Here is a 27,946-nt window from a genome sequence, read left to right as displayed (position 1 = left end):
ATATTATGCAACATAGAAAGCACAATGAGGAGCACCTCTGCTCTTGGTTAAAAGCACCAAGTAGATATCAAGAACACTACATCAAATAAACTTGGAAGATCATATATGACAAAAAAGAGGGAAATAACAGAAATCCCAATAAAAGAGATTATTGACACTACCCATTTTTATTACTTCAATTTCCTTGCCTGTAATGTTTCATTTCCACATAGTACCAATGTTTCATTTCATTTCACTCCAAATTTGGTATTGGGAAGTTACCTTGTGAAGAACATCAGCCCACAGGGACCTTTGATCCACAACACAAAAAATATCGAAGCACTTGACAACAACAACATGCCCAAAGTAATCCCACAAGTGGGGTCTGGGGAGGGTAGCATGTACGCAGACCTTACCCCTACCTTTGTGGGGATCAAATCACTTGATGTCCTAATATAGAAACCTAATATCTTTTCAATTTCTAATCGTGCACTTCCAAACGAAGCAAACATGTGTTCAGCGTTAAGCAGCATATGTCATGAACGAAATAAAATCTAAAATCATTAGTTGCACGCAAACAGATGACATTGTAGAAATCGGTTTAAGCTGAAACTCAGAATGGTGCAGTGATTGAACAGGACGCCTATCTTGAATAAAAGTTCTATCTTTCATCCAATGCAAGTCGTTCTAAATTCAGATATTGAATACTCTTCAAACATGTCCTTTTTAAGCCTTTCTCACATAAACACAACCTTACAAGTTCTCTTTCTTATAAATCCACTAGCTATTCAGTATATTTTTCCACCAACAAAGTTTCTGAAAAATCAGGGGCGTGGGGACTTGTTACAACTTCCAGTCTGTGTATGAGACTTGCACATAAATCCATTTTAAAGTAGCCATATTTCCAACTCATATTCATCATCTAAGTTGGAGAAGATCCTCCTTCAATGAGATACTTAGTTGTAAAAAAGAGATCCTTGGTCAGTTGGTGCAGTTCATTTACTTGCTTAATGACAGCTCGGTCAGCAGATCAATTTTCAACAACAAAATAACTGAAAATCTTTAACAATATGCACACACATACATATGTTGACTGTATACAAAAAATCATCCCAAATGAAGGACATGATAATGTATTATTTAATTCCAATGTGCCAAAATAATAACAAATAAAAAGAAGATACAAAATACCTTGGAGTTTGGCATACCATTTGATTACTTCTATTGCTTTTCTTTATTGGATGTAAGCAGCACTCCAGTGTGGTTTAGAAACTTGCGTCCTTTTCCAACTAGCCTTGGCCAGTTTCACCTCATATCTCCAGCACATTCAGGACCGCATAGACAAAGTCAACTTATCATGACGAGTTTGAGGCTGCAGCCATGCACCAATACCACATTTTCCTCCATCTCTTTGCTGGATGAAGATGAATCTCTATCCGCAAACTTCTTCATGAATGTTTAAAAACTCCAAGATAGGCTTTCTTGTACTTTGTTTTGTGAACGTTGAACCCACTTTTGGGGTATATTTTCTTTGTGACTATCGATTTAACGAGATATCGATCTATGAAAAGAAAATTGTACACTTACTTTTACCACTCCGTTCGATGCTTTTTATTCGTCACTTTAGCCAAAAAAAAAAAAAAATTGTTCCAATATATTTGTCGCTTTAGGAAACCAAGAACAATGTTATTCTTTTTCCAATTCCACCCTTAATACCCCAAGAAGGCAGATATAGAAGTTAATTAACCATTTGAGAAAGAGATATAGGTAATTTAGTCAAATAACCCTTATGATTAATTATCAAATGTTTTTCTCAATGGTTGTGCCAAAATCTTAAACAAGAGATAAAATGAATGGAGGAGTATAAGATAGTTCCACCTGACTTCCATGAGGAGACAAATTGATTTGATTTCCAAAACATGCAGGAAAATGTTTGTCAGCCATGCAGATACTGCTACTTTATCACTGTCGAAACCAGGCTAGATGCATGCCTACTTTTTCCAAGGTGGTTATTTCAGAAAAGGAAAAAAAAAATTGAATTATATAAATCAAAAACGCCAGACTGCACTCATGAATGCGCAAAAATGTTCGACGCATCTGGCCAGCCATGACTTCCAAGGGACAGTCTCACTCAAATAAAGATAAAGATGGCAACAACAGTGCATGCCATAAAGTTCCTCAATTAATGGGATATATCAGGGCATGAACTTCTGATATTTCACAATTGTAAGTAAAGGAACCCTCCAAGTTCTCAATTGCAAAATCTGAGGACAATATCAATTATAGAACCACATGCACATTTCAGCCGGCTACCTTTATTGCACCAGTCTCATCAATCTTTGAGCTCTTGTGCTGCAACATTTCAGCAGGTAAGATGACAGCACTATTAGTAAAAGGTCAATGCATGTTCAAGTGTAGGGATCAGACTAACCCATGCAATGAGTTTATATCACAGAAATAAGGTATGCCCATATACTTTTTTATCAATAAACAAGGTCCCAAATAGTAAGAAAAAATAATAAAAATCCAAGTATCTTTTAGTTTACCTTGCTTTTCTTGTGGTTGTGAACACTGTTAAGATCCTCCTCGTCATGCTTCCTTTTCTGAAATCGTTTTGAAAACAAACAAAGATCAAAATCAATGAATTCTTTTATCCCTATTAATACTGTGCACTTTTTGATTGCCCAACTCCTGATGTTGTGAGTCAGACTTGAAGTCAGCAAGGGTGATTTTTGACAACACACCTTAATAGCCAAGCACCACCAGGTCAAGAACTTAAAACAAAACAAAAAAAGGAAGAACAAAATCCACAAGATAAAAACTACAAAGTCAATCTCATTAAGTAAATTGCACAAAATGCGAACATGAGGTTATTCTTACAGTAAAGGAATGGATCAGACTGTACTAATGTAAAAGATATGTAAGACTAAACTACACCAACTAGCTGATTCAATAACTAAAAAAGTCAAGTGGCAGTTCATTTCAAGGACCTTGAGTCCGATCCTAGAAAGCTGAACCTTTTTTATCTACTTGATCGTTCCTTACAACCGAAAAGGATAATGTACACAAATGGATTGAATTATCAAGTAAAAGTTCAGGAAAGCAAGGGCGACAACAGTCAGCACGATGGTACTGGCACCTATTGCAAAATTTCTAATATCATCCGGTTTAAAAGATTCTATTCAGTTAAGAGAATGAAACTAAGACAATGTTCACAGTAACAGCATTCCATGAGAATCATCATTTTTGAAACAAAATCATTAGAGCTTAGAGGGAAGCAAACCTTCTCGTGTTTCCTTGAATGCTCGGCACCAGGATCATGGCGGCCACTTTTATCTTTCTTTTTCTCTTTGTCCTTGTCTTTACTCCTATCTTTATGACGATGTTTATGCTTCTTATGCTCTTTGTCCTTCTCCTTGTCTTTATCCTTGTGCTTTTTGTGCTTCTTCTCCTTGTCTTTCATCTCATTTTTAGATTTTCCAGCTATAGTGGGGATGCCTTTGTCAGACTATCAAACACCATGAAAGACCTACTGATCAGCAACTAATATAACAGGCAAGACAATTTTACATCTCGGCGCAAAATTCGAGGAAACCCAAATCAAAAGCTCCAACTTCAGAAATCATAAAGGAATAAGAGGGTTGCTTAAAAGAAGCTGAATAAATGGAGTTAAATAATTCAAAAGCAGATATCTTACCGGAGACAAATCGACAGGAGCCGTTTCACGTAGTTGGAAGGCTTCTCTAAGGACATCTAAGTCAAAGGGCCGGATGCATGAACTAGTCTCTCTTGAAAAGGAAGCATCCTGTGTGAGCTGATCCAACTGCATCTCCTCCCCTTTCCTAATTGCTGTGTCTCCAGCCACATTGTGAAGATAATGTGTATCGGAAATTGATAACGGAAGTGACTTCTTACCAAAGAACTCGTAATGAGGCAACAACTTGAAGTGACTAATAAGATCGCGAGCACCTGTGAGTTCTCGTGGCCCTAACAATATATTTGGACCAAATCAACAACAGTTATAAACTATAGATATCTTTATTTAACATGAACACGTTCTAAAGAGAAGAACAAAATTTGACAGTTTCTTTAGATTTCAACAGAGTATCAAAGGGGTTGATCTAAGGAATTTTAGGAACCAACTATATGTTAAGGAACATGCAACATAACATGGCAAAAGACCACAAGATGCAATCTGCAGTCTGTTGGTAATAAAATTGTAAGCCTGCCATAACACTCCATGGGCAATACTATAAATTCCTCTGGTATCTAGAATATATTCATTTGACACCTTGAATACAAAAAAACTCAATTAATGTTGAGTGTTTCTCTTTTTCTTTTTTTGGTTTTGCAGAAGCTTAGCTATAAACTCTTCCACATTCCATCAATTTCTAAAGTAACCTCAAATTTGAACAAACTACCAAAGACCTTGAGCCTGTTTGGATGGGCTTAAAAAAAGCAGCTTTCAGCTTAGCTGAAAGCTGCTTTATATAAGCTAAGCCAAACGGGCCAAATTATTTTTTTGAGCTTATTTTAAGCACAAAATGGCTTTAAGCTGGCCAACCAAACACTCAAAAAAGCTGAAAACAGCTTATAATCTGTTTTCAGTAACTTATAAGCCAATCCAAACGGGCTCCTTGTCAAGACTTTGATCAATATAGTCAGAAATTTTGCCCCCAAGGTCAGATTCCTAGAGCATTACACTAACAGCTGATACCATCCAAATCTGCATGAAAACGCCTAAGGCCCATATCGCTATGTGGACTGGAAAGCTCTTTTGCAAAACTATTTCTCCAAAAAACAACCACATGTAGATCATAAAGATTCAGAAGCAGCACAGCCTTGTATCACAAAATGGATGAAAGCAATTGCATCATTGTAAGCAGAAGAAGTCAGCATAAATGAGTTGGCAGTAAAACAATAACTTTACTTCCAGACAGTAAGAGCAGTAGACTGTTAACCAAAGTTTCAGCAGCAAGTAAATCCGCCAACACGAGTCAGAGAAAGAATATCAGTCAATGAATACATTCACCTTAAATCTAAACCTAGGCATGCAATAAAGAGACGTGAAAGGTCAATGGTCTGCAGTAGCCAATATAAGTAACAAGCAAGGATACTGTAAGTTCCTATTTTTATTTTTTGAGGGAAAAGGTAAACACCGTAAAAGTCTCACCTCTTCCAAAATTCTTGATATCTGGATCCATCAATTAGCGCCCAGTAAATGAGTAGAGCATTATTTCCTGGGAATTATCGGTAGGTAAGAAAAATTCCAGAAATTTCTAGTGCATCAAAGGTCAATCTACTCGTATGACTAGAATTCAAACAAACTGGCATTGGAGAAAACTGCAGAATGTAACCTCAATACAACCATAGTGAAAATGAAAGTATTAATAGAGCTCATAACCTTGCCAGTATCATTTTCAAATAAATGTGGCCTTAATGCCATGGATTTGGCACTGGCCACTATTGTATAATGGCATCTAATGTTATTTAGAGTGCTAAAGTGCACAGTGCCCCAAGAAATTGTGTATAACGACGTCCAATGTTATCTACTGCGGTAAGTCCAATGTCTCCCGATAAAGAGTGTATGATCAGCCTAAAGATTAGTTTTTTCAAGCAGTTACTTCACAAATGCAACTCAAACAAACATTTTGATCCTTGACAAGACTGAACAATAAAACTAAAAAAGGACCAAAACCCATAACTCAACTTGAAATAGAGAAAAACAAATTAACAGCAACCACCACCACTATAGCGAGAAAATAGTACTAATATAACATTATAACCGTCAATAAACAGGTATTTGAACCCCAATTACCACTTTAAGCAACTAACTCCAGTTACCACATAACTACAGTTATGCTTTCCAAATTATCATTATCTCACACATCCGTGGATCAATGTAACATCTTTACATCAAAAAATAAAGTGTACATCAGTAATAGAGAATTAAAATTCCCAACTATGTAATCAAGCTTACTCAATCACACGGAAGGATATCCAATAAGTAAATTAGGCTCCACGAAGCACGAAACTCTTCTTCTCTCCAATTGAAGCAATAATCAATTATCAACTGTAAATAATAAATTTAGGGCTTAGGGTTTGAAAATTAACCGTAAGGCTGACGGAACCCTAATTTTGCAATTTCGCGGATTGGGTCGGAACAGAAGAAAAAGGCACCAATTGATGCGTATTATTATTGGGACATCGTATTATTTTATTGTTATTTTATCGGCGATGACGTGACTGTGCTTCTTATTTGTGTCATGTTGACGTTAATTGTCCCTGGCTGACATGGTTTATAGAGGAGTTTTTTGTCATTTCATCTACTTGGCACAATAAAGACGGAAAATTTCTCTTTTCCCCCCAAAACTTGCAATTTTGGCTGAAAATTCAGATTTTTTATAAAAATTTCAAAATATACAAGGAAAACACATGTGATGTGTGATTTATATGTTTTTTTAAGTGAATTGAGATAAGGGAGGTGGACGTTAACTTAATGCATTTTAGAAATTAAATTTATGAATCGCATTTATGAAATATAATTTATAAACTGTCAGCGTAAATGTCTAGTATTTATGTCAAAATAGCACATTTGTAATGCTAGCAATAAAACCAATATAAAAAAGTTCAGCTTCAACACGTGAATTATAGGTCACACTAAAATAACTTTTATCTTTGTTTCAAGACTTTTCGTGAAAAAGGTTCATTCGATGCACGAAGTGTCTTATAATCACGCAAGATTCGGAAAGGACTGCGTCCTGAAAATGTTACGTAGGTATATCTCACAATCACGTAAGATTTATAAACGATCGCATCCTAAAAATGTTACGTAGGTATATCTCATAATCACGCAAGATTCAGAAAGGGTCGTATCCTAAAAATATTACGTGCGTATATCTCATAATTCAGGAAGGGCCACATTCTAAAAATGTTAGGCAGGTATATCTATAATCACGCAAGATTCATAAAGGCCGCCGCATCCAGATGTTACATAGGCATCCTACCTCAAGACAAACGATCGACTGTTGATTTCATAACTCGAACTCGTGACAAACTACTTTATCGTTGCTCGAGCTCTTACAGGGTCCACAAATAGACAAATCCTAAGAGTGTTTTTAATGATGAATTCTACGGCTCGAACCTCTCTAACTCATAGATCACATAAAAAAGTACTATCTTAACAAAAATAACAACGTACCAATGTAATTTCATAAGTGTATCGGGGAAGATAGAAATGTAACCCAAACCTTACCCCTATATTTGTGAGATAGAAAGATTAATTTTCGGTAGACCCTCAGATCAAAAGAAACATAATTGATGTAGAATTGCGAGGAAAATAAAACATTAGAATATCTAGATACAAAACAAAAAATTACTATCTTAATCCAGATAGTACTACTATTTAAGAGAATCACTTCTAGTTTTATGCTATAACTAGTACTTTAGTTAAGCTTTAAACATGCTTGTATTTTGTATGAAAGAAGAATCCAGAAATTAACTGCGCAATTATCTTCGGCCGTCAACCATACCCTTCTTCAAACCAGTCATTCTTGGAGATTGTTTCTTCTTCACACTAGAAAAAAAAAAAAAGAGAGAGAGAAAACGTGGAAGTTTTAGTAGAAAATAGTTGGCTAGATAGAGCAATGGGTTCCCTAAAAATCAAAGCGATTCTTTGTATGCAATTGATATCTCTGTTAATTGGAGTTTTCAGTGTTATTGGGATAAAGGGTAGTTGGGATATGGAAGAAGGAATGCTACGAAAGCGAAGCGGAAACCAGAGAGAGTTCGATTATTTCAAGTTATGTTTCTTATGGCCTGGCACTGCTTGCCAACATACCACCAAATGTTGTTCCTCCAATCCCTGTTGCCGGTAACTTCTACTATTTCTTTTTGTTCTTATTTCGTATTTCAAATCATTTTTGTAATACTTAGTCAATCAGGTGGTTAACAGATTACAGATACTCCATCCCTCTGTCCATTTTTACTTGTCATGTATTGGCCTGTCACGCGAGTCAAAATAGAATGACAATATTACTATATCACCCCTTATTATTGATATGTAACCTAATGATTAAGATCAACAAAGCATACTTTAAAAGTTGTGCAACCACTATGGTAAATTATCTCTTGATTTTCCAAATTGGACAAGTAAAGATGGACAACTACTTTTAGTATAAAGGACAAGTGAAACTGGATGCAGGGAGTGCTTGTCATTTTAGAAGTTCAAGACAACAACAAACCCAGCTACAAATATCTGTCTCAAAATACTTGTCAGTTTTAGAAGTTCAAGACAACAACAACAACAAAAATCCTGGTGTATTCCCACAAGTAGGGTCTGGAGTTCAAGACAAAACTAATTATTTTTGTCTCATTTTACCCTTATTAGTAATTGTTGTCGAAGACTACAAACACCTCAATTATGACACATCAATAGAGTTAATATTCAATGAAGAGAGATTATATCTTAAGACATAAATAAGCAATCCTTCTTCTTCTTCTTTCATGTCTCAAATTAGTTATGTACAGCGTAGTTAGGTCGGAACTCGGATAAAAAAGGATGGATGCATTTTTTTTTATTTTTGGTGAAGGAGGATTTTATTTAGTGATTCTAAGCATACATTACATTAGAATACCAAGTTTAGCTAAATTATTACGTCCAGAAGAAGAGACTTTTTTAGTAGTATAATGCTCTTCTTTATCTACTTGCATTTGTTGTAGCAGCCAGGATGGATGCATTTGGTTGCCAGTTAAGTAAAAATAGTACAATAATAATATGTATCCACAAGATAGAAACATATTTAATTGACCATTGATTCCTTTCTTAGCCTCTTTTATTTTTTCTCAGGTTGTAAAATTATATTTCTAACGAAATTTTATTACATTAAGCTGGATATGCGTTTTGTAAGGATTCGATGACATTTGGAGGTGGAGGCTTACCTTCTTCTTTTTTTGTGTGTTTTTTCAGCTCAAACTCACCATCTGTATTCACGATTCGTAAGTCGTATTCTGATTTGGAAGAATGTATTCTTATTTTGTTTTCATGTTGTGCTATGTGAGAGCTAGAATTGAATAAGGTTTCTCGTGCTTCAGATGGACTTTGGCCTGATTACAATGATGGAACTTGGCCTGCATGCTGTTCGGGTTCCAAATTTGATAAGAAAGAGGTATATTGCTAACCCGTTCCACCGCACCACCATTTTATTCCGCGAGGACTGTTTGAAGAGAGAGTTAAATTGGTGCAACTGTTACTGTTTAGATAAAGACTTGTTTGAAAGGAAAATTAATTGGTAGGACTGTTAATGTTTGGTTAAAGACCGGAAGCACGCTGTCTCATGGAAGATGGGTGTGTGCTTAGAGCAATTTATTGGCTGTGAAGGCTACAAATAATTTGTATCCATAATGCACCAGCTGCAAGTGTTGGTGTGCTTTAATAGGGTAATATCCTCTTGTTATGAATTTATGATTGAAGAACTGTTTACATTGTTTGTCGATTCTGCGATTGACTCCAAATCCAGAAGCATTTGTCACAGAGAATAAGCTTTGGACAAATGAAGAATTTTCAGGACAAATGTGAAAGTATAAAGTATCACAGTTCTTAATTAAGTATGCAGATACAGTTTGAATGTTAAGCCCATCAATATATTTGCTGGCAAGTTGCTTCAAGTCATATATATTTAATATGAGAACCTGCAAGTTCTTGACAGAAGGATCTGTGATAATTCCATTAATCTAATTAGAATATTGAGAATTCAGCAGATGAGACTGAATAAAGAAGCTTATATTTTTTCAACTTTAAGGGGCATGCATTTTCTACTGCATATATATGTATAAATATTCATCAGCACTGACTGAAACATTTTGTGTTTTGAGTTTATATATCCATTCATTCTGTAGATTTCAACATTGCTCAAGCCTTTAAGGAAGTACTGGCCTTCTTTTAGCTGCGACTCCTCCTCAACCTGCCATCATGAAAGAGGAACATTTTGGGCTCATGAGGTGGTTTTCATTGTTACTTCTACTAATGATTGATAAAGAATTCAATACAATTCAAGGAACTAACATGTCCCCTTGCATTTCTTGTATGCTGACCCTGGCGATATTCAACTTCAGTGGGGTAATTACTGTTTGCCTTATTTCATATTCAGTTTATATATATCTTGCAAGACAACTGACGGCGCTGAGCAAGATTATTTGATTGAAGTGAGAAGCAAGATTCTTTACTTACCATAAGGATGTATAAAATAGAAAGTACCTTATTGCTGACATCTTCTAACAATATAGGTTCCTTCTTCTCCTGGATTAATTACATTAACATTTTACCGTCCTTGTACACTCTCATTTTTCATTCTTTTTTCTTCTGCATTTTTTGACAAGTCAAAAAATAAAAAGTAAAGCAATATCATATGGCTGTTTGCGGATAATAAAGCTGAAGTTAAGGCAAGTCTGAAATGTTATTTTCCACTAAATATAGGATAATTTTTTCTGTCCTTTGTCCTGTGTCTTGTCTGGCAGCCAAAAAGAACCCTCTAGTATTGTCTTTTAACTTCTGAATCAAGCACCTAACTGTAATATGGAGGATATGGAGAGGTTAACATAGGGGCCTTACCAGCCTACCAACTGCAACCTAATGTTCAAAGTTTTGTGTTTGTTGCACTTGTAAATATTTAATAGGGACAAAAGTCAGACTGGTAGATGACTTTTTAGTGTGATCTTTCATAATTTTATGTCATTGTTTGCAGAAAAACACGGGACATGTTCTTATCCAGTTGTTCATGACGAGTATGAGTACTTCCTCACGACTTTGAATGTTTACTTCAAATATAACGTCACTGTAAGTTGACTGTTATTCTATTTATTTACTCCAATGAACTTTGCTTTTTTGTATATTTTCTATTAGGTTCTAAACTGTGATTTAGTTAATTATTTGCATATATTCAGCATTGGTGCGAAGAAATTGTTTGATGCGTCAAAAACAACAACAGCTTAATAGCTCATCTGGAATAACTTGGTTTATATATTACTCCCTCTGTCTCAATTTATGTGATACACTTTCTTTTTTAGTCTGCCTCAAAAAGAATGATACATTTTTATATTTAGAAATAATTTAATTTGAAACTTGCCCTTTTACCCTTAATGAAATGATTTACAGCCACACAAATATCCATGGCTTGTTTTAGACCACAAGTTTCAAAAGTCTTCCTTTTCTTTTAGACCACAAGTTTCAAAAGTCTTCCTTTTCTTTCTTAAACTCCGTGCCTAGTCAAACTATATCACATAAATAGGGACGGAGGGAGTCTTTTAAAACTTTAATCACGTATTTTACCAAATCCTTCCTAATAAAATTTCTCTTGGCCGATGTAAACTTTTAAATGGATGACCGTCTACAATATCAGATACACAAGTTTGTGGTAACACTTACAGCAGGTGCTGGAATTTGTTTCTTTGCAATAACTTACTGCTCGTTGGGTATCCTTTGTGAAGATGCAAAATGTGCCTAGAGGGCTAGCAGTTAGACATTATTATACTGAAAAAAATTAACACTTCCTCACATGTGTGCTGACTTCTTTCTTAATTAAATGCTTCATAACTTTCTGGATATGTTAAGCATTGAATTACTTAACATTCTTTTAGCATTCCATGTTGAAATGCTTTTTCTTTTTAAAAAAGGTCACTACAACTTCATTTCATTTGGTTGAAAACTTATATGTTATTCCTCTTACTCATGTAATTACGTAGTGTGTTTCTGGTAGTTGACCTCCACTGATCTACTTAAAAATTGAAATTAACCAGGGAGTTCTGTTTGAAGCCGGGTATGTACCGTCAAATTCGGAGAAATATCCACTGGGAGGCATCATTTCGGCCATTCAAAATGCCTTTCATGCAACTCCAGAGGTGATATGCTCAGGCGATGCGGTGGAGGAACTTAGAATATGCTTCTATAAGGATTTCCAGGTTGGTTCTCTCTGATCCTCTGAATGAATAATTCTACGAAAAGAATCATTAGCTTATCAAATTATCTATCGAGCCGTGAAAAAGATATAACAAAAGACAGAAACAAATCCACTATCCGTTTTACGTCAAGCAATGCGTGGAGCAACTCCCGATTAACAGTAAAAGCAATATGTATAGGTGGATCGACTCATCAAATGCCCATTGAAATAGGATCCACACAAGGAAAAGCACTTGCCGTTCGTTGGTTATTAGCGGCTTATTGCTTCTACTCATATTCCCCAAAAAGTGGATCACGCTCTAATAGCTCCGAATGAATTAAACACGTGCATTGAGATACGAAGGCTTCTTATTCCACAACAACAAAAGCACTTTTTCAGTCTTTCATATACTAGGGGATTTCAAAGAGTTGCTTAGTGAATTACTTGATTTGATAAGGCGATGTTGATGGGCTCATTTAAGATGTCTGTCATTGTTTAGGCTACGACATTTATTATGTCCTTCAATATGCACTCCTTGTTTGTTGTTAACTTCTTTCCTTATCCAAATCCAACCTGTAGACGTTATGTGCATTCAATTTAGAAATGGGCGATTCTGTACTTCCCTTCCAAATTCATTCATCTTAGTTCTTACACGTTAGCAGATATAATGGACTATCTTAATTCTAAAACTCTGCTTGGTTAATCTTATGTCTAATTGTCTTTTGCTTAATTTAATATCAAAGCATGTAATTGTATATTGTCAGACTACCATCCCCAAAGTTCCCATTTCTATCAGCAATGTGAATAGGGTTCTCAATTCATGTCTCTTTTACAGCCCCGTGATTGTGCAAGTGGATCTATAATTAAAAGTGGCGGAGCCTCTTCAGGGTTATGTCCTCGGTATGTCAGCTTGCCAGCATATGGATCATCGGGTAAGTCACTTCCACACAATCTGGGCGGTCATCTTTATTTACTAAGTTTAGTTAAACGGAATGGATTAAAGCTTGATCAGCTTGCTAAATATCCGATCAACTAATATGACATTTTTGGAGATCAAATGTCAGCATGTTCTGTTGATTCGCACTATGCCTTACTAGACAAGCCTACAAATGGTCTAGCATTGTTGCTTTTTCTAAATCTCCTTACTCTCTGTAAATATTTCACTTCTTTATGAGTTTACATGTTGACCAATCAAATAAATAAAAATGAAACTATGAAATTGACCTACTACTTATCATATCCGAGATAATGTACAACAACAACAACAACATACCAAGTGAAATCCCACAAAGTACCCCTACCTTGGGAGGTAGAGAGGCTGCTTCCGGTAGACCCTCGTCATAAGTACAAGCAGTTCAAAACAGTATAAAAAGCCATGGCATATCCGAGATAATGTATCGGAATATATTAATTTTTTCCTTACAAATTCAGGCATATGTTTTAGTACTCACTTCCAGAATCTTTAGAAGAATTCCTTTCTGTATTTTATTTCTTTTATTAGTATAAATTGGAGAACTTGTTAACAGAGTACAAGAAGATGTGTGTGTATTTCTTGTTTCATCACTTGTTCTCCTGATCTCCTTTTGAACGCTCCCTGTCATAGGCTCTTTTTCATGCGATTTTGCAGCTTTTTAATAAGCTTATCTCTTGCTTCTCCTGAAGGTAACAAACAAGTCGCTGGGATCAGTTTCAAGCTTTGCTTTGCAGTTCACTTACTAATGATTTTTGCATTCATCTGAGAAGGTAGCTGAACTCCCAACTCAAAGTTAAACCCCACGAATAATGAATAGGTTGTGGCAATTAGATTAGGCCTTCAGTTATCTTTTTGACCTAGGAACTGTATAATTATCAGATCAGGTCAGGAGTATGAAGGCTCATGTTGTCTCTTTCCAACCGTATCCTCTCAAATGTTTAATTCATCTTCACATGTTTCTCTAGGGTATTCACTATGTTTAATGCAGTTTGACGTGAGTTCTTTTTTTTTCTTTTTCTTTTTCTTTTCAGGTAGTTACTTGAAAGTGTCTTGACTTTTGTCCTTTGGTTTCACAGGGCTTAACAACCATGAAACGTCAGATCTTTTATCTGAGTGATAATCTTACAGCAGTTTCATGGCCTAAGCGATGGTCTGATCTGATCAGGTAAATTTGACAAGGATTGGAAGATCAGACCCTTATTGCTCTGCAAAGAAGTTTAAGGCACTACAAGTTTCAGCTTGCTATTTATAACCGGTCTTGTAAAGATTATTATGAGATGATGTTGATGTACTTTACTGGTCTTATCGAAATAGCATCTCAACAAGGATTGTTTAATTTGTGGTGCATAAAGATACATACTATTGGTGACTTTGCCAATTTCCACCCGTACCACCTAATATTCTGCAGAATGAATCCTGCGTTTGGCTTTGTTGTATGGTTCCTTTCTGTGAAAGCTAGTGCTTGGAGGAAGAGTTGTTTTGTTATTTTAAACAGAAATGTTTGTTCTTATTTTGATTAGCATATGATAATGTGAAACGCTTGGAGATATATTCATTGTCCAGCTTTCATTCGCATTTGCAATGGCAAGGAGCATGATACTACAGTATACGAATGTGAAAGTGTTCTACCAGCAAATGCAAACGAATGATTACATAAAGATTTTTGTGATGTTCATTCATTATTGTGAAAAGAGGACCTTTTATAAATATATCATCAGAAATAATTCTATCAGGTCGACGTGAAGATTTTTTTGTTTCATACTTCAAATTGATTGATAAAATTATTGAAAGTGGATGGAGAGAACCTCCAAAGGGTAGAAATTATATAAATTAGATGGAACTCCTGAAGTACGATAACTCCTCCATACCACGCAAGAAAAGACATCTCTTCATTCAGCCAAATCGTTGCTTCATCCATGTAAACAAGCAACATTTTGAAATCCTCAATGTCTTTTCAACCTGAAGAACTTTTATCCCACTTAGACTCACTTTCTTTTCATCACCATGTAAGATTTAATGTCAGATTTGTGAAAACACAAATATTCCCAACAATCAGGAGACGAAACTTCTCAGATAAATAATGTGCTGAAAGCCCCAGACTGCAGCCCCAACCATTTTACAGCTTCTAATTTTCTATAGATCGTATTTTGAAGCAATTATTTTACGTGAACATATCTAGAGGGCTATATTCTCAATCATTTTGTTTCCTCCTGACCACCTTCTTATCGTATAACCGCACAAGCTGATGATGTAGGCAAAGGTGCATTCAAACAAAGCCGTCTCAAATCCTGTCAAATGTGCTGACTGGTTTTTTTCCTCTTACCAGCAGAAGTGCACTATGTCAAGCAGTACAAGGATCTGTTGTCACAAAGTATATTCGCGTTCTCCACAGGGTACAACAACATACCAAGTGAAATCCCACAAAGTGGGGTCTGGGGAGGGTAAAGTATACACAGACCTTACTCCTACCTCGGGAGGTAGAGAGGCGTTCTCCACGGGTTGTGCAAATAATTTGATAGAGGACTAAAGATATTCCACTTAAGTCCAGGGATCAGCCAACACATACAACTCAATATCCGTCTCGGCTATCCCCAAGCTGGCCCAATCTTTTGCTTGGTTCAACATGAGGCAAGCTTCTTTCCCTTGCATACCTCCAACCTATGTTACTCGGACTCTTCAAAAATGGACACGGGTGCGTGTCGGATCCTCTAAAAGTAGTGCATTTTTGAAGGATCCGACATGGGTGCGGCATCATTTTTGGAGAGTCCGAGCAACATAGCCTCCAACACAACCAAAAATAGGTTCCAACTGAATCAGTCTAAAAACAAGAAACTCTGCATTCGGGAAATGCGTGGTGATGCTCATCTTCTGTGGCCTCACAGCTGAGCAAAAAATCACAATCTAGCATATGAGATGCTCGCTTCATTTCACATATCAACGCATCAAGGTTCTCATATATCTCGTTGCATCTTGGATGGGCTTTATCCCCAACAAGGAACATGTGTAGCACAGACTTGATCTCAATCCAGCTACAACCTGGCTCCTTCTTGAGCCCACCATACCTCATCACTTTCCTCATTTCAGCAACTTCTTTCCACATTCCTGCATCAGCATAAATATTTGACAAAAGTATATGAGAAGATGAGTCCTCGGAGTCCAATTGCAAGAGACATTTTGCTGCTTTTTCTGCTACCTCTACATTCCCATGCATCTTACACATACTAAGTAGAGTTCTCCAAATCACATCATCAGCCTCAAAAGGCATGTCTTGAATAAGCTTCAATGCTTCACAAATTTGGCCTGCCCTGCCTAATATGTCAACCATACATGAGTAATGTTCTAATTGAGGATCTAATCCATAGTTATTCGACATTGAATTGAAGTGTTGCAGTCCTTTTTCAACAAGCCCTATATGTGCACAAGCTCTTAGGACTGCAAGAAAAGTTGCATGATTTGGTCTTACATTCTGAAGTTGCATCTTTTCAAAGATCTGTAAAGCCTCTTCTCCAAGACCATGTTGTGCATAGCCACAAACCAGAGCATTCCATGTGACAAAATCCTTTTTTGGTGCTTTCTCAAACATCAACCTGGAATCCTGCATGTTTCCACATTTCGAGTACATGTCAACAAGAGTGCTAGTTATGAAAACATCGGATTGCAATTCTTGCTTTATAATTTGAGCATGAATTTGCTTTCCGAGCCCAACAGTAGCTAGATTGGCACAGGTATCAAGAACTGTTGCAAAGGTAAAGTTATCAGGCTTCATTCCCTCTTCCAACAGTTTAGAGAAGAATTTCTGAGCTTCCTCACTTTGTTCACGCAATGAGAAGCCCGATATGATTGCATTCCAAGAAACAATTGTCTGTTCCTCCATTCTCTCGTGAAGTTTCTCTGCCTCTTCTACCTTTTCACATTTGCAGTACATATCTATTACAGCACTCCCAATGAAGCACTCCAATCCCATCCCTGATTTTATGATTCTATTGTGAATCACCATGCCAATGTTCAAATCTTGACGAGCTGCACAGGCCTTTAAAACACTACCATAAGTGAATTCATCTGGTTCCATCCTTGACTTAAGCATCCGAAAAAATAGTATCAAAGTTTCATCCTCATGTCCATTCTGCTCGTGAGCCGCAATTATTGCATTCCAAGACACTGCATCTCTTATTTCCATTTCATCAAACAGACGTCGAGCTTCACATGGTGCTTCACATTTGCCATACATGTCCATAATGGCATTTGCAACACAAACATTGGACAAAAATGGAGTCTTACAAGCAACCCCATGTAGCTGTATTCCCTCTAAATGCCCTTTGAATACTGCACAGGCGCTAAATGCACCGGATAGGCTTATTTCATCAAACCCAAGATAAGACCTCAGCAAAAGCCAGAATAATAATACAGCTTCATATCCTTGATCACCTCGAGCAAACCCAACAATCAAGGCATTATAGGATTGCAAATTATGATTTGGCAACAACGTGAATACCTTCCTAGCATCAGACAAACTGTTACATTTTGCATACATGTCCAAAGTGGCAGTCGCTACAATGACATCAGACCCAAAATCAGTTTTCAATGCATGACCATGCAATTGAGAACCCAATTTTAAGTCAGATAACCCTGCACAAGACCTGAATACACTAGCATAAGTCGATTGACTCACCCCTACTCCTTCTTTTTGCATATTCTTGAAGAGGTGTAATCCATTGGCAAAATCATTATTTTGAACGGAACCAGCAATTAAAGCGCTCCAAGAAACCCAATTCTTTTCAGGCATCTCATTAAAGAAACATAACGACTCGTCCAATCTCTTACATTTCGAATACATATCCACCATTGCACTCCCTGTCACCACATCAGTAGCAAGACCCAACTTGACCACTAACCCGTGCACCTGCACGCCTAATCTAAAATCTTCAATACCCGAACAAGCTTTCAAAATAACAGCAAAAGTTGTTCTGTCAAAACCAATACCATCTCTTCCCATTTCCAAAAAAACTCGAATCGATTTCCAGTAATTACCATTTTGCATATACCCCGAGATCAACGAATTCCAAGAAATTGCATCTCTTTCAGGCATCAAATCAAACATCAATTGCCCCTTCTCCATATCATTAACCATGGAATACCCAAAAATCATGGCATTCCAAGAAACGGTATCTCTCACAGGCATTTTATCAAACACTTTATCGGCATAACCCAAGTTGGAGCATTTTATATACATTTGAATCAAACAATTAGTAACAAAAACAGTGGGTTGAAACCCAGATATTATCATCCGAGCATGGGCTTGTTTGCCTGGTTCTTGAATGCAATGTTTTGCACATTCTTGATATATATGAGAAAAAGTTTTCCTGTAATTTGAGTGCATTTGGTTTGCTGCAAGTGTTGTAAATCCAGGGCAATGTTGCATCCATTTATATCTATGTGTTGATGGAACAACAAGAAATCGAGTTGTCAAGTGTTGGCGAAGAAGGAGAAAAGCCATTAATTTTTGAAATCATGCTTTGGCGGGTGTTCCAGGTTCATACTACATGGAGTTTAAAATACTCCGTCCTTGAACAAAGAAAAGAAAGAAATGATGACATTTGCTATTGCACTCTCTTTTTTAGAATAATAAATTGAAGTGCATATTTGGCCATATTCATATTAATTAGTGTATCATTTTAGTGAACTTGAAAAATATTGGCTTAATGCATCATGCATGTGCGGCCCCTAAACTTATCACTTTTTTCTCATTTTGACACTTTAATTAAGTGTTGTTTCTGTTGAACCTCTGGACTCGTCTTCAAGTGTATTTATCAAATACAATCCAATTTACATAGTATTTTATCTTCAACATAGCAACACGCTAGTATATATTTTAATTTAATGATGCCATTTTTTAGCAAAGATCAGCGGCAACTTAGAGGGAAGAAAAGAGTAGCTCTTAATTAAGCTTGCAGTGGAAGAGCAGAACCAGCAAAAACCGACACATCCATGACCTAAAGAATAGCTTGCTACATGTCTAAATTATTACTCCACCTTTATCTCCAATTTAATTTTTGCCTCTAACAAAAATCAGATTTAGGGGTTTGATAGGCACACTTGAAGACGAGTTCGGGGGTTCAATAGAAACAACACGTATTTGGATGCCAAAATGAAGAAGAAGTAAAAAAGGGCAAATTTAGAGAGCCGCATATGCATTAAGCCAAAAATATTTGTGGAATGAGCAGTTAATTATATAGGTAGCAGTTGACAACTGCTATCTATAAAAATGCATTTCAAAAACTACAAGTTATTTGTGTGTATCTTTCGACAAATGTGACCCATGAATCACGCTTGATATTTGAGATCGCTACTTTTTAAACTTGTGATCGAAAATAAATTTTACATACTTGTAATTATGAATCATCTCGTTAATGTTGAAAACTAGTATATGCATCCGTGCGATGAGCGGATCGTTTAAAAAAAAGAGGGGAGAGATAATAGAAATAGATGTATATGAACAATGTAATAACAAAATTAATTTCTTCTCCATCTCTGACCCATTTCAACTCAATAAAACACAGACAGTAAATAAAGATAAACTTGACAAAAGTAATCAGCCATGAAAAATCTACAGATGCATTATCACTTTTGTTTTATCAAAATTTAAAGGAGTATCGTTTGTTTATGCGTCCTCTTTCAGCTATATAGCTGTTATGTGAGAATGTGGTTTGGATCAATTCTCTTCTCATTTTCCCTTTCCATTCCCATATGCATAATAAACATTTAAGGAAAAAGTTATTTCTCCAGGAAACTTTAGTTTTTCACTTTCTCTGATGGGACTCCTCTTCCTAACCTTCTTTTGGAACTCTTGTGACCAAAATTTTCCACTTAGGCAATCAATTGGTGATTTCAAGATAAAGAATCAAGTGATATTGCCGTAACATGTTCAAATTTTAAGGCAAAATTTAAAGAACAAAAAACCTCATAAAAGTAAAATAATGGATAATTGATAGTGATACTCATTGGAATCATTCAATAATTACACTTAAAGATAAAGTATTTCTTTTGAGGTCAAATTGTACCTTAATATTTTGTCATATGAATTTCTAGAATAATAAAATATAAATAAAATTATATTTAAGAAATTTTGTGGGATTATATAACTTTCAGAATAGAAAAATAAATTATCTTTAAATGACTTCTCTTTTGAAAATAAAATACTCATACGGATCGGCTGATCTATTGATTCTCAAGTGAAAACTTTTTTGGTTATATATCTTATAATATGAAGATACTTAAAATGAAAAGTTAAAAAGTGCAAAAACAGAAGGAAAATATAGATATCAAACCCGTCCCCTTTTACCTTTTAGTAATTAGTAATTATCCAACTTTGGTATCCGGTGCGATTACATAGAGGAACTTATTCCTCCAATAGACCAACATATAAAAGATTACAATATTCAAATATACATAACATATACGTTGCTAAAAATAAACTACTACACTATACAATAAACTATAAATAGTCAACAAACGAATGCCGTTCTAAAATTTTGTACCTTATTAATATTTTGATACTTCTTCATTTATTGTCGTTGCAAAATAAATATGAACCTCAATCTGCTACATACACACATATATATATTATTGCACAACTGAAAGCTATCAAAATGATAACCAAAAAGAACTATAAATTAAAGTTTTTGCATCACAGAACATGCGAAGCTTATGAAAAATGGAATTTAGAGAAGCAAACCGAAATAACTGGTCACAAGACTCATATTTTTATGCAAAAAAAAATTAAATTAACACTTAATATCCACTAATCTTCTTTTTTTATATATATAGATAAGGTATAGTATGTATTTGAAAATGGTGGTATTCCTGTTTTTTTTTTTTTTTTTTTAAAAAAAAAATCCTTTAAAAAGCTGGAGCTTGAAGCAATACATAACCATGGACTAATGATTTGCTAATATTATTTATGCAGTGAACTATGACTAGTGAACATGCGATTGTTGTACCTTTTTAATATTTTGATAATTCTCCATTTGTACTGTTTGTTGCACAAATCCCTGCACTGCACTTCGTCCAAATTTGAAATACCCAAAATTCCAATTCTTCTAATTACCAATTATTTTGAGCATTCATCACTCTGCGTTTAAGAAATTTCAACAGAATTTTAGAATAAACCCACTTTAAATGAGACAAAAGAAGAAATGAACACAAAACAGAGTATAACCTTTGTAATGTCGTAAAAAATACAGATTCTTTGAATTCTTCAATGTTTGGCTGAAAATTTTGTAGATCCTCGTCCACTTATCATAAAATACTAAAGCATGTCCATAACCATCCGCAACTTCAATTCATATCCATCATTTTGCAGAAATCGTCTCTTGAAAACGTTTCGGAAAAAGTAATTACAGAAGAACCAAAAATATGCCTCGATTAAACTGATGGAAACTTGGATGAAACTAAAAAACAATTACAAAAGCATTTATCATTCTCCACTACTAATTGCTTCATACCTCAGTTAATATCAACAACTGCAGCCAAAGAGTAAAGCTCCTCCTTTGCATCTTCATCATTGTTCCTCTTACAAGCAATACGAAGCCTCATCATTTGTTTCACCTTCTTGCACCTTATTTAGTAAATCAGTCCACATCTTATCAAAGTTAAAATGTTATCGACTTTTAAGAAAAATCTTCTACAAAATAAGAGCAACAAAAGATAAGACATACATGCGAGGTATAGCCATACTAAGTAAACTAGAGAGAAGACATCTGATTGTTGTAAAAAAATCAGAGTTTTTGGACTAAAGTAGCACTTGTAACCATGTGTTGAGTTGTGGGAGTGATTGTATGTGATAATGCACGAGAGAAGTGGGGAAAGGGTAGGGGCGGATCCACCCTTTGGGGTGAGGGTGGCATGGCACCCCCTATATTAACAATTTTTTTTATACTTATGTTGTAATTTGCTTAAATTAGGTGAAATATTTGATCCTGCTACCCCCAGTCGTAAATTAAACAAAGGTGTCACGGCTGGTAGACACACTTGAAGACGAGTTCAGGGGTTAAATAGGAACAACACGTATTTAGGTGCCAAAATGAAGAAGAAAAAAATAGGGAAAATTTAGAGGGCCGCATATGCATTAAGCCAAAACTATTTGTGGAATGAGTAGTTAATGATATAGATAGCTATTGACAACTGTTATCTATAAAATTGCATTTCAAAAACTGCAAGTTATTTGTGTGTATCTTTCGACAAATGTGACCCATAAATCATGCTTGATATTTGAGATGGCTACTTTTTAAACTTGTGATCGAAAATAATTTTACATACTTGTAATTATGAATCATCTCGTTAATGTTGAAAATAAGAAATTTAAATTAAATTATTTATAAATATAAAAAAGTGACATTTTTTTTAACAAAAAAAAAAGTGTGCCACACGAATTGGTTCGAAGGGAGTAATTCTTTTTGGCTTCATAATCTGACGGACTACACTCCAGTTTATAGTTGACAGCTCTCTCTTTTTTCAGCCCAACTTTATCATGGAACATAAGAAATGTGATTTCTAGTTATGTAACTTGTATTTTTTTAAAATATTTAAAAATTAATGGACAAATAATGACAAAATTTAGAGTGTCTGACACTTTTAGTCCGAACTCCTTTCCTTTTCACCCTAGAATTCCATAGAGCCTTAAAGAGAAATTTCTTCCGACAACAAGAGAAACAATTTGCAATTGCATCATTTATATATCCAATTCAAATCAAATAACTCTTCCTACCATTTTTCATTTATGGTATGTCATTATTGTTCGTACCACAAGAACAGAAGCCAAGAATTCTAGAATATGAGTTCACCATTAAAATAAAGAAGACAAAAATGCATTAAGTGGACTTCATCTCTAGTCCTCTAGGTAAATAACTCAAATTTCAACTAAGTGTACCATTTAAATTTTTTGTAGCATGGATTACGGCAGGTAGTATTATATTAATTTTAGAAAATATATACATAAAATACACAATTGTCTAATCAGAAGCCTAAAATCGCCCCTGCACAAGAAGCCAAAAGGTTACCATCATAGTGCACATCTACTTCACAAACATTTTCTTATAATTCGAACCATGTCGGATCAAACTTTAGGCAATATGTCGGAAGTACGTATTACAGTTCAAGTTTCAGGTCATTTCCTTAAGTTTGAACTGCGATAACTTAAATTGTCCTAAAGTTTTAAAAGAAACGAGTCTTTACCTATATCAGTGTCTGAAATGCATGCAGACTCGAAAAAAAAAATATATATAGATAGTGGGTGAATAATACGAGACTTGAAATAAATACCCATAGATAGTTCATATCTGGCATTTGAACCTGGAATCTTCCAATTTTCTACAAGAAATCATTTCCAATGATCGCCTTGGACAAACCAAAAAGGAGATTGTTTTGTTCTTCCATCAAATCTACTCCCTCCATCCCATATTACTTATCCACTTTTTCCTTTACACACTCCTTTAAAAATCATAAATATTGATGTATTTTTACTACCTTACTTTATCCTCTCCAATAAATGCCTCTATAATTTCAAGCAAACTAAATATTAAGGATAGGATGAGAAAGATAAATCAATTCGATTTTGTAATTTGACAAATAATTTTGGACAGATATTTTTAATAATGTGGATAATTAATTTTAAGACGGATATTTCTAATAATGTGAACAAGTAATATAGGACGCAAGGAGTAAGTCCACGTTAATATAAATATGTCCCAAAATACTTGTCTATTTACGAAATCAAGATAAAATTAACTATATTTTTCCTATTTTGCCCTTAACATTAATTGTTTTTAAAGTAACCAATACTCCCTCCGTTCACTTTTCCTTATCTAGTATTCCAAAAAAAAAAAAAAAACTTTACACACTGAGCCAAGATAATAAAACAACATTCAACACAAATTTAGATATCAAGAGGAGATAATTTTATTTTTCCTGTTTGACCAATAATATTAATTACTCACTGCAAATTATTTTTCAAATCCAATAAAAATATATACTAATTAATATGAACACATTGATAATTATGCACTTCATTTATTATTTCTTAAACAGCGTAAAAAATCCAAAGTGAACAAGTAAAAATGAACGGAGGGAGCATTTATTAGAGTGCAATTAATTGGAGAGATAAAGGTAATGTAGTAAAACTACACATTTATTTATGATTTCATAAAAGACATGTAAAATGAAAATTGGCCAAGTAATATGAGAGTACTAGTTAAACTGAATACGAGACTCATATTAACAACTTTTAGCATAACGAAAGATCAATTGTGAAATAATAGCAAAAATACCAAAAAGAACTTCTGGGAGAAGACATCACACAACTGAGCCAAGATAATAAAACAACATTCAACACAAATATCAAGCAGCTGGAAATGACTAGTGAAAAGATGTTGCCCAGAAATGAATCCAACAACTCATCGCAGAGGCGATAATAAGTTGGCAAGGTTATCCAGGCAAGTGACATCATTGATCAACATAAAACATTCCATGCCAGATTTATAAGGCTGAGTGAGAGTATAAAAATCTAGTACATTCGCAAACTGGTAAATTATCATTCTACAGAGCATGCAAAACTGAGATCTCAATAAAGAAGCAAAAACAGAGTATAACAAGAACATAAGCAACAATAATATTTCAGGATTCTTGCACTGCCGTTTACTCATCATCCGAATCATCGTCATCATTTCCAGCAGCTGAATTCAAAGCATTCAGTCTCTCAATCAACTTAGCCTTCCTTTCTTCATATGTCAGCTTCTTCAGATTGTACCTGCAAAAGTATCCAAAAATGAATATGCAGAGAAGGGAGCACAGACAGGAAAAGAGAACATAATTTCCTAAAACCACCAATAATTTAGGGTTATATTAAGACAGACAATTTTAGCATATTAGTTGGCTGCAGTCAGAAGACATGCTATAGTTTTTCCTACATGGCATTCTAGAAATGAAGAATCTAGACTAGCACCAAATGCGTATTCAATGAGAAAGAGGATTTGAAAATCCTTAACCCCAACCCACACAGTAAAATGCTTGAGAACTACAATACATGCCAACTCAAGCTTGAAATAATTATATAATACGAATATGAAACACAAAAAGATGATAACGAGTCAATCAGCCTAAAGACAATTTCAGACCTCTTGTGCTGTTTAGGAGGCTGCTTGTCAGATTTCTTTGGACTTGGATCAGCACGTATGGCAGCATGAACCTTCTTGTACATCTCCTCTAGGCCATCGGGCTCAAGACCATTTTTGATGTACTCACTGAACTGTGACTGATATTTCTCCGGTTCATCTTCAATTAGAGTCTACAGACAGAAGGAGAAGTTTAGCACTATAGACATTGGGTGTACCTAGATGAATCCAATAACCATTCTATTTACCTTCATATATGTAGCAACATGGCCACCATATATGTACTTGCGGTGTACATCAGCATCAAGTTGCTTAGAATCCTTGCTGAATCCAGCAAACCTCTTCTCACTGTGAGGAATATCAAGTCCACCGTCCAACGCACCCTAAATCCCACCAGCAAAGAATTGCGTTTATGTTTAAAACATAGGCAAGATCATAAGGGCAGACTCCAATAAACTTGAAAAAGACCACATTATAAAAGCACCAGACCCTATGATTTCCTCGGACAATTGCAATCAGTGTCTCATACTGCCATATTTAAGCAAGTGGCTCGTTGGCTCATTCCTAAAAGATCGACACCTTTAGATAATTGGGAACTCTTTAACCTAAAGATTCATTTTACCGTTAATGACATGATCCTATACGAGCGATAAGGCATTTCACATACCACAAGATATTGAGGGTACTTGTGATATGCTATGTACCATTTGCTCAAGGGTCAAGAAGTCTTCATTTGCTACAACTTTATCCCCCGTCGAGCATCAACATATAAAATGAAATGGAGGATAGCAATCTTGCAATGCAGTTTAGACAGAGACTAAGTGATGCAGCACCAATACCAAAAGCAGGATTATACCTTGAGAGCACCAAAAACACGATTTCCTGTAGTAGTCCTTAAAAGGCCAACATCCAAGAGAGCACGGAAAGGCCTCCTGCTTTCAGCAGGTTCAACAGAGTAATCTTCTCCATTGACCTGTAACGATTTGAAAAAATCAGTTAACAAATAAAAGCTACTACTACAAACCGGACAAAACACCCAAAACACTATAATACATCCAATTACCTCGAGGTTCCCTTCATACTCCTCGTCCATTTCAAGCTTTTTGAGAACTCTCCGTGCCAATAGAAGTCCAGTGCAGTAGGCTACCATTCAATATAAATGAGTTAACAGTTCAATAAGAACTACAGAACTTCAAGTGAGATAACCAAACAAATAGAATAGCTCGTGTGAAAGTACCAGCAGCATAATTTGTCAGACCAACTTTAAGGCCATAGCGAGGCAGCTCGTTAGCATAAGCAGAAGCAAGAATCATATCACCAGCAATACTAGCCGACACAATTTGTGCAATTATGTCCCTGTTAGTCTGGAAAAATGTTAAGGAAGCAAAGTGAAGCTATTGTGCCCATAACTCCAACCCTACATATCGACCTGACCCACAATATAGATTCATGTTGATCCTAATTACCACCATCAATTATGTGATACACATTTACTGTGACAATTTTGTGAGCCAAGCATGGAACATTAAATGGGTAACACATGTCAAATCAATAAACAAAATCCCAAGAGGAAGCCATCCCATGTAAGTAATATTTCAAAAGTAAAGCACAAGTATTAGGATACAAATCGGACAACCAAACGATACTTTGGGGTGTTGTACTTATTTTTGTCCTGATTGATCAAGCGATTCCTGGCTCTATAGTCTGTTTTCCCCTCTGCAAGATAGTAAAGATTCGATAATAATCAGATCATGAATTGCAAAGTTTGAACAAAACAAAAGGGATTAAAGGAATATAAGCTATACCTCTCCTTCTCTTGAATTTAACCTGGTAACGCTTAAAATAAGCCCTTGTCTTTTGGACTTTGATGAAAGCCTGCAGCATATTTATTAACAGTGTCAAGCACAAGACCATGCATCAGAACGCTTTGTTGTGTTGGTACATTCACATTAAGTATGGTTTTTCTTAATAATCCTTTTAATTTGTTTAGGATTTATTTGTTGGTGGAAAATGCAGAAATTTTTTAGTATAATATAAACCCTAATTGGTTTTAGAAGACAAAAAATTAAGTGCAGCATGAGTCAAGATAGAAAGCAATAAATATCAATGATTCATCTCAGATATCTCAATAAGTTTTGGATTAAGGTATATTTGATGTTTTATCAACTGTCTACTTTTTGTAGGTAACATAGCTGAAATAATAGTAAAGCTCCAAAATGCCACAAACTGAAAGAGACATCAGAACATCATTAAAGATTCATTTTTTAATGCCAAATCAAATGAAATAATGAGATCTGCATATTTTTTGAAGACTATGGTAATAACATTGCACCTATATACCAATCCTTACTGATTAAGACAAGATCCTTAGAGATTTGTGAATATGTGTAGCTATAAGAGTGAGTAGTAAATCTCTAGTTATACGTATTGAACATTGGAACACCAGATGTTTGTGTATATAGTGTTTTTCCTGTTTCTACGAGTTACTGTTTTTCCAATGTTATTATTGTTATATGTTCATATCGTAGAAACAGAAAATCTCTACGAGTTATTATGTCTGTATTATTATATGTTCTTATTTTAGTATTGTTATACGCACTGAATATTTATTATTACAGTAAATTTCTACGAGTTCATTCTCAAAAATTTATAATCTCTAGTTAACTAAACACTGACACAATAACTCGTACAAACAGGGAAAAAAGCTTAGCATAAGCAGAGAAAAAATCATATAAACCGTTAAGTTAGGGAGATACGATGAAGAAATATACACTAAAACATAAATGTAGCACATTCATCTCTTTCTCTTCCAAATATCGACTACTAAAACAACAACGAAGCATTGGAAGTGTAAAACAAAACCAAAAAATACAATACGGAAGCTTAAATTAGTGAAT

The 27,946-nt window shown here is 35.2% G+C and overlaps 4 protein-coding genes across 10 annotated transcripts; 1 reads left to right on the top strand and 3 right to left on the bottom strand.

Moving 5' to 3' along the window:
- Positions 1-1,750: 1,750 nt before the first annotated feature.
- On the bottom strand, positions 1,751-6,199 carry LOC132052994 (mediator of RNA polymerase II transcription subunit 19a-like). 2 transcript variants are annotated; one of them, XM_059444757.1, is made up of 7 exons: positions 6,094-6,199; positions 5,960-6,052; positions 5,153-5,219; positions 3,677-3,966; positions 3,263-3,487; positions 2,526-2,582; positions 1,751-2,331 (listed from the first exon to the last, which is right to left on the bottom strand). In XM_059444757.1, the coding sequence occupies exons 3-7, from the start codon at positions 5,181-5,183 to the stop codon at positions 2,281-2,283; spliced, it is 654 nt and encodes a 217-aa protein (XP_059300740.1). In that variant the 5' UTR covers positions 5,184-5,219; positions 5,960-6,052; positions 6,094-6,199; the 3' UTR covers positions 1,751-2,280. The 2 variants fall into 2 exon arrangements, with proteins under 2 accessions (XP_059300740.1, XP_059300742.1); XM_059444759.1 differs by having other exon boundaries at positions 5,960-6,105.
- A 1,219-nt stretch (positions 6,200-7,418) lies between these two features.
- Positions 7,419-14,434, top strand: LOC132052992 (ribonuclease 2-like). 6 transcript variants are annotated; one of them, XR_009414051.1, is made up of 11 exons: positions 7,420-7,852; positions 8,948-8,976; positions 9,073-9,146; positions 9,877-9,978; positions 10,093-10,096; positions 10,722-10,813; positions 11,773-11,934; positions 12,748-12,844; positions 13,575-13,655; positions 13,962-14,041; positions 14,100-14,434. XR_009414051.1 is itself a non-coding variant. In XM_059444755.1 (10 exons), exons 1-9 carry the CDS (start codon positions 7,626-7,628, stop codon positions 14,000-14,002), a joined length of 828 nt encoding a protein of 275 aa, XP_059300738.1. In that variant the 5' UTR covers positions 7,419-7,625; the 3' UTR covers positions 14,003-14,041; positions 14,100-14,434. The 6 variants fall into 6 exon arrangements, 5 of the variants coding, with proteins under 5 accessions (XP_059300738.1, XP_059300737.1, XP_059300739.1 ...); XM_059444755.1 differs by lacking the exon at positions 13,575-13,655 and having other exon boundaries at positions 7,419-7,852; XM_059444752.1 differs by having other exon boundaries at positions 13,962-14,434.
- A 400-nt stretch (positions 14,435-14,834) lies between these two features.
- Positions 14,835-18,479, bottom strand: LOC132052991 (pentatricopeptide repeat-containing protein At3g02330, mitochondrial). The gene is made up of 2 exons (XM_059444751.1): positions 15,673-18,479; positions 14,835-15,543 (listed from the first exon to the last, which is right to left on the bottom strand). Exon 1 carries the CDS (start codon positions 18,377-18,379, stop codon positions 15,704-15,706), a length of 2,676 nt encoding a protein of 891 aa, XP_059300734.1. The 5' UTR covers positions 18,380-18,479; the 3' UTR covers positions 14,835-15,543; positions 15,673-15,703.
- A 5,909-nt stretch (positions 18,480-24,388) lies between these two features.
- On the bottom strand, positions 24,389-27,012 carry LOC132052990 (large ribosomal subunit protein uL18-like). Its single transcript, XM_059444750.1, has 8 exons — positions 26,855-27,012; positions 26,674-26,765; positions 26,287-26,413; positions 26,113-26,192; positions 25,906-26,022; positions 25,298-25,432; positions 25,053-25,222; positions 24,389-24,685 (listed from the first exon to the last, which is right to left on the bottom strand). Exons 1-8 carry the CDS (start codon positions 26,961-26,963, stop codon positions 24,574-24,576), a joined length of 942 nt encoding a protein of 313 aa, XP_059300733.1. The 5' UTR covers positions 26,964-27,012; the 3' UTR covers positions 24,389-24,573.
- Between the last annotated feature and the right edge of the window lie 934 nt (positions 27,013-27,946).

The sequence above is a fragment of the Lycium ferocissimum genome, chromosome 4, assembly GCF_029784015.1.
Source record: "Lycium ferocissimum isolate CSIRO_LF1 chromosome 4, AGI_CSIRO_Lferr_CH_V1, whole genome shotgun sequence".
In the NCBI taxonomy this organism is placed as follows: Eukaryota; Viridiplantae; Streptophyta; class Magnoliopsida; order Solanales; family Solanaceae; genus Lycium; species Lycium ferocissimum.
This window is presented reverse-complemented; position numbering and strand designations above follow the sequence as displayed.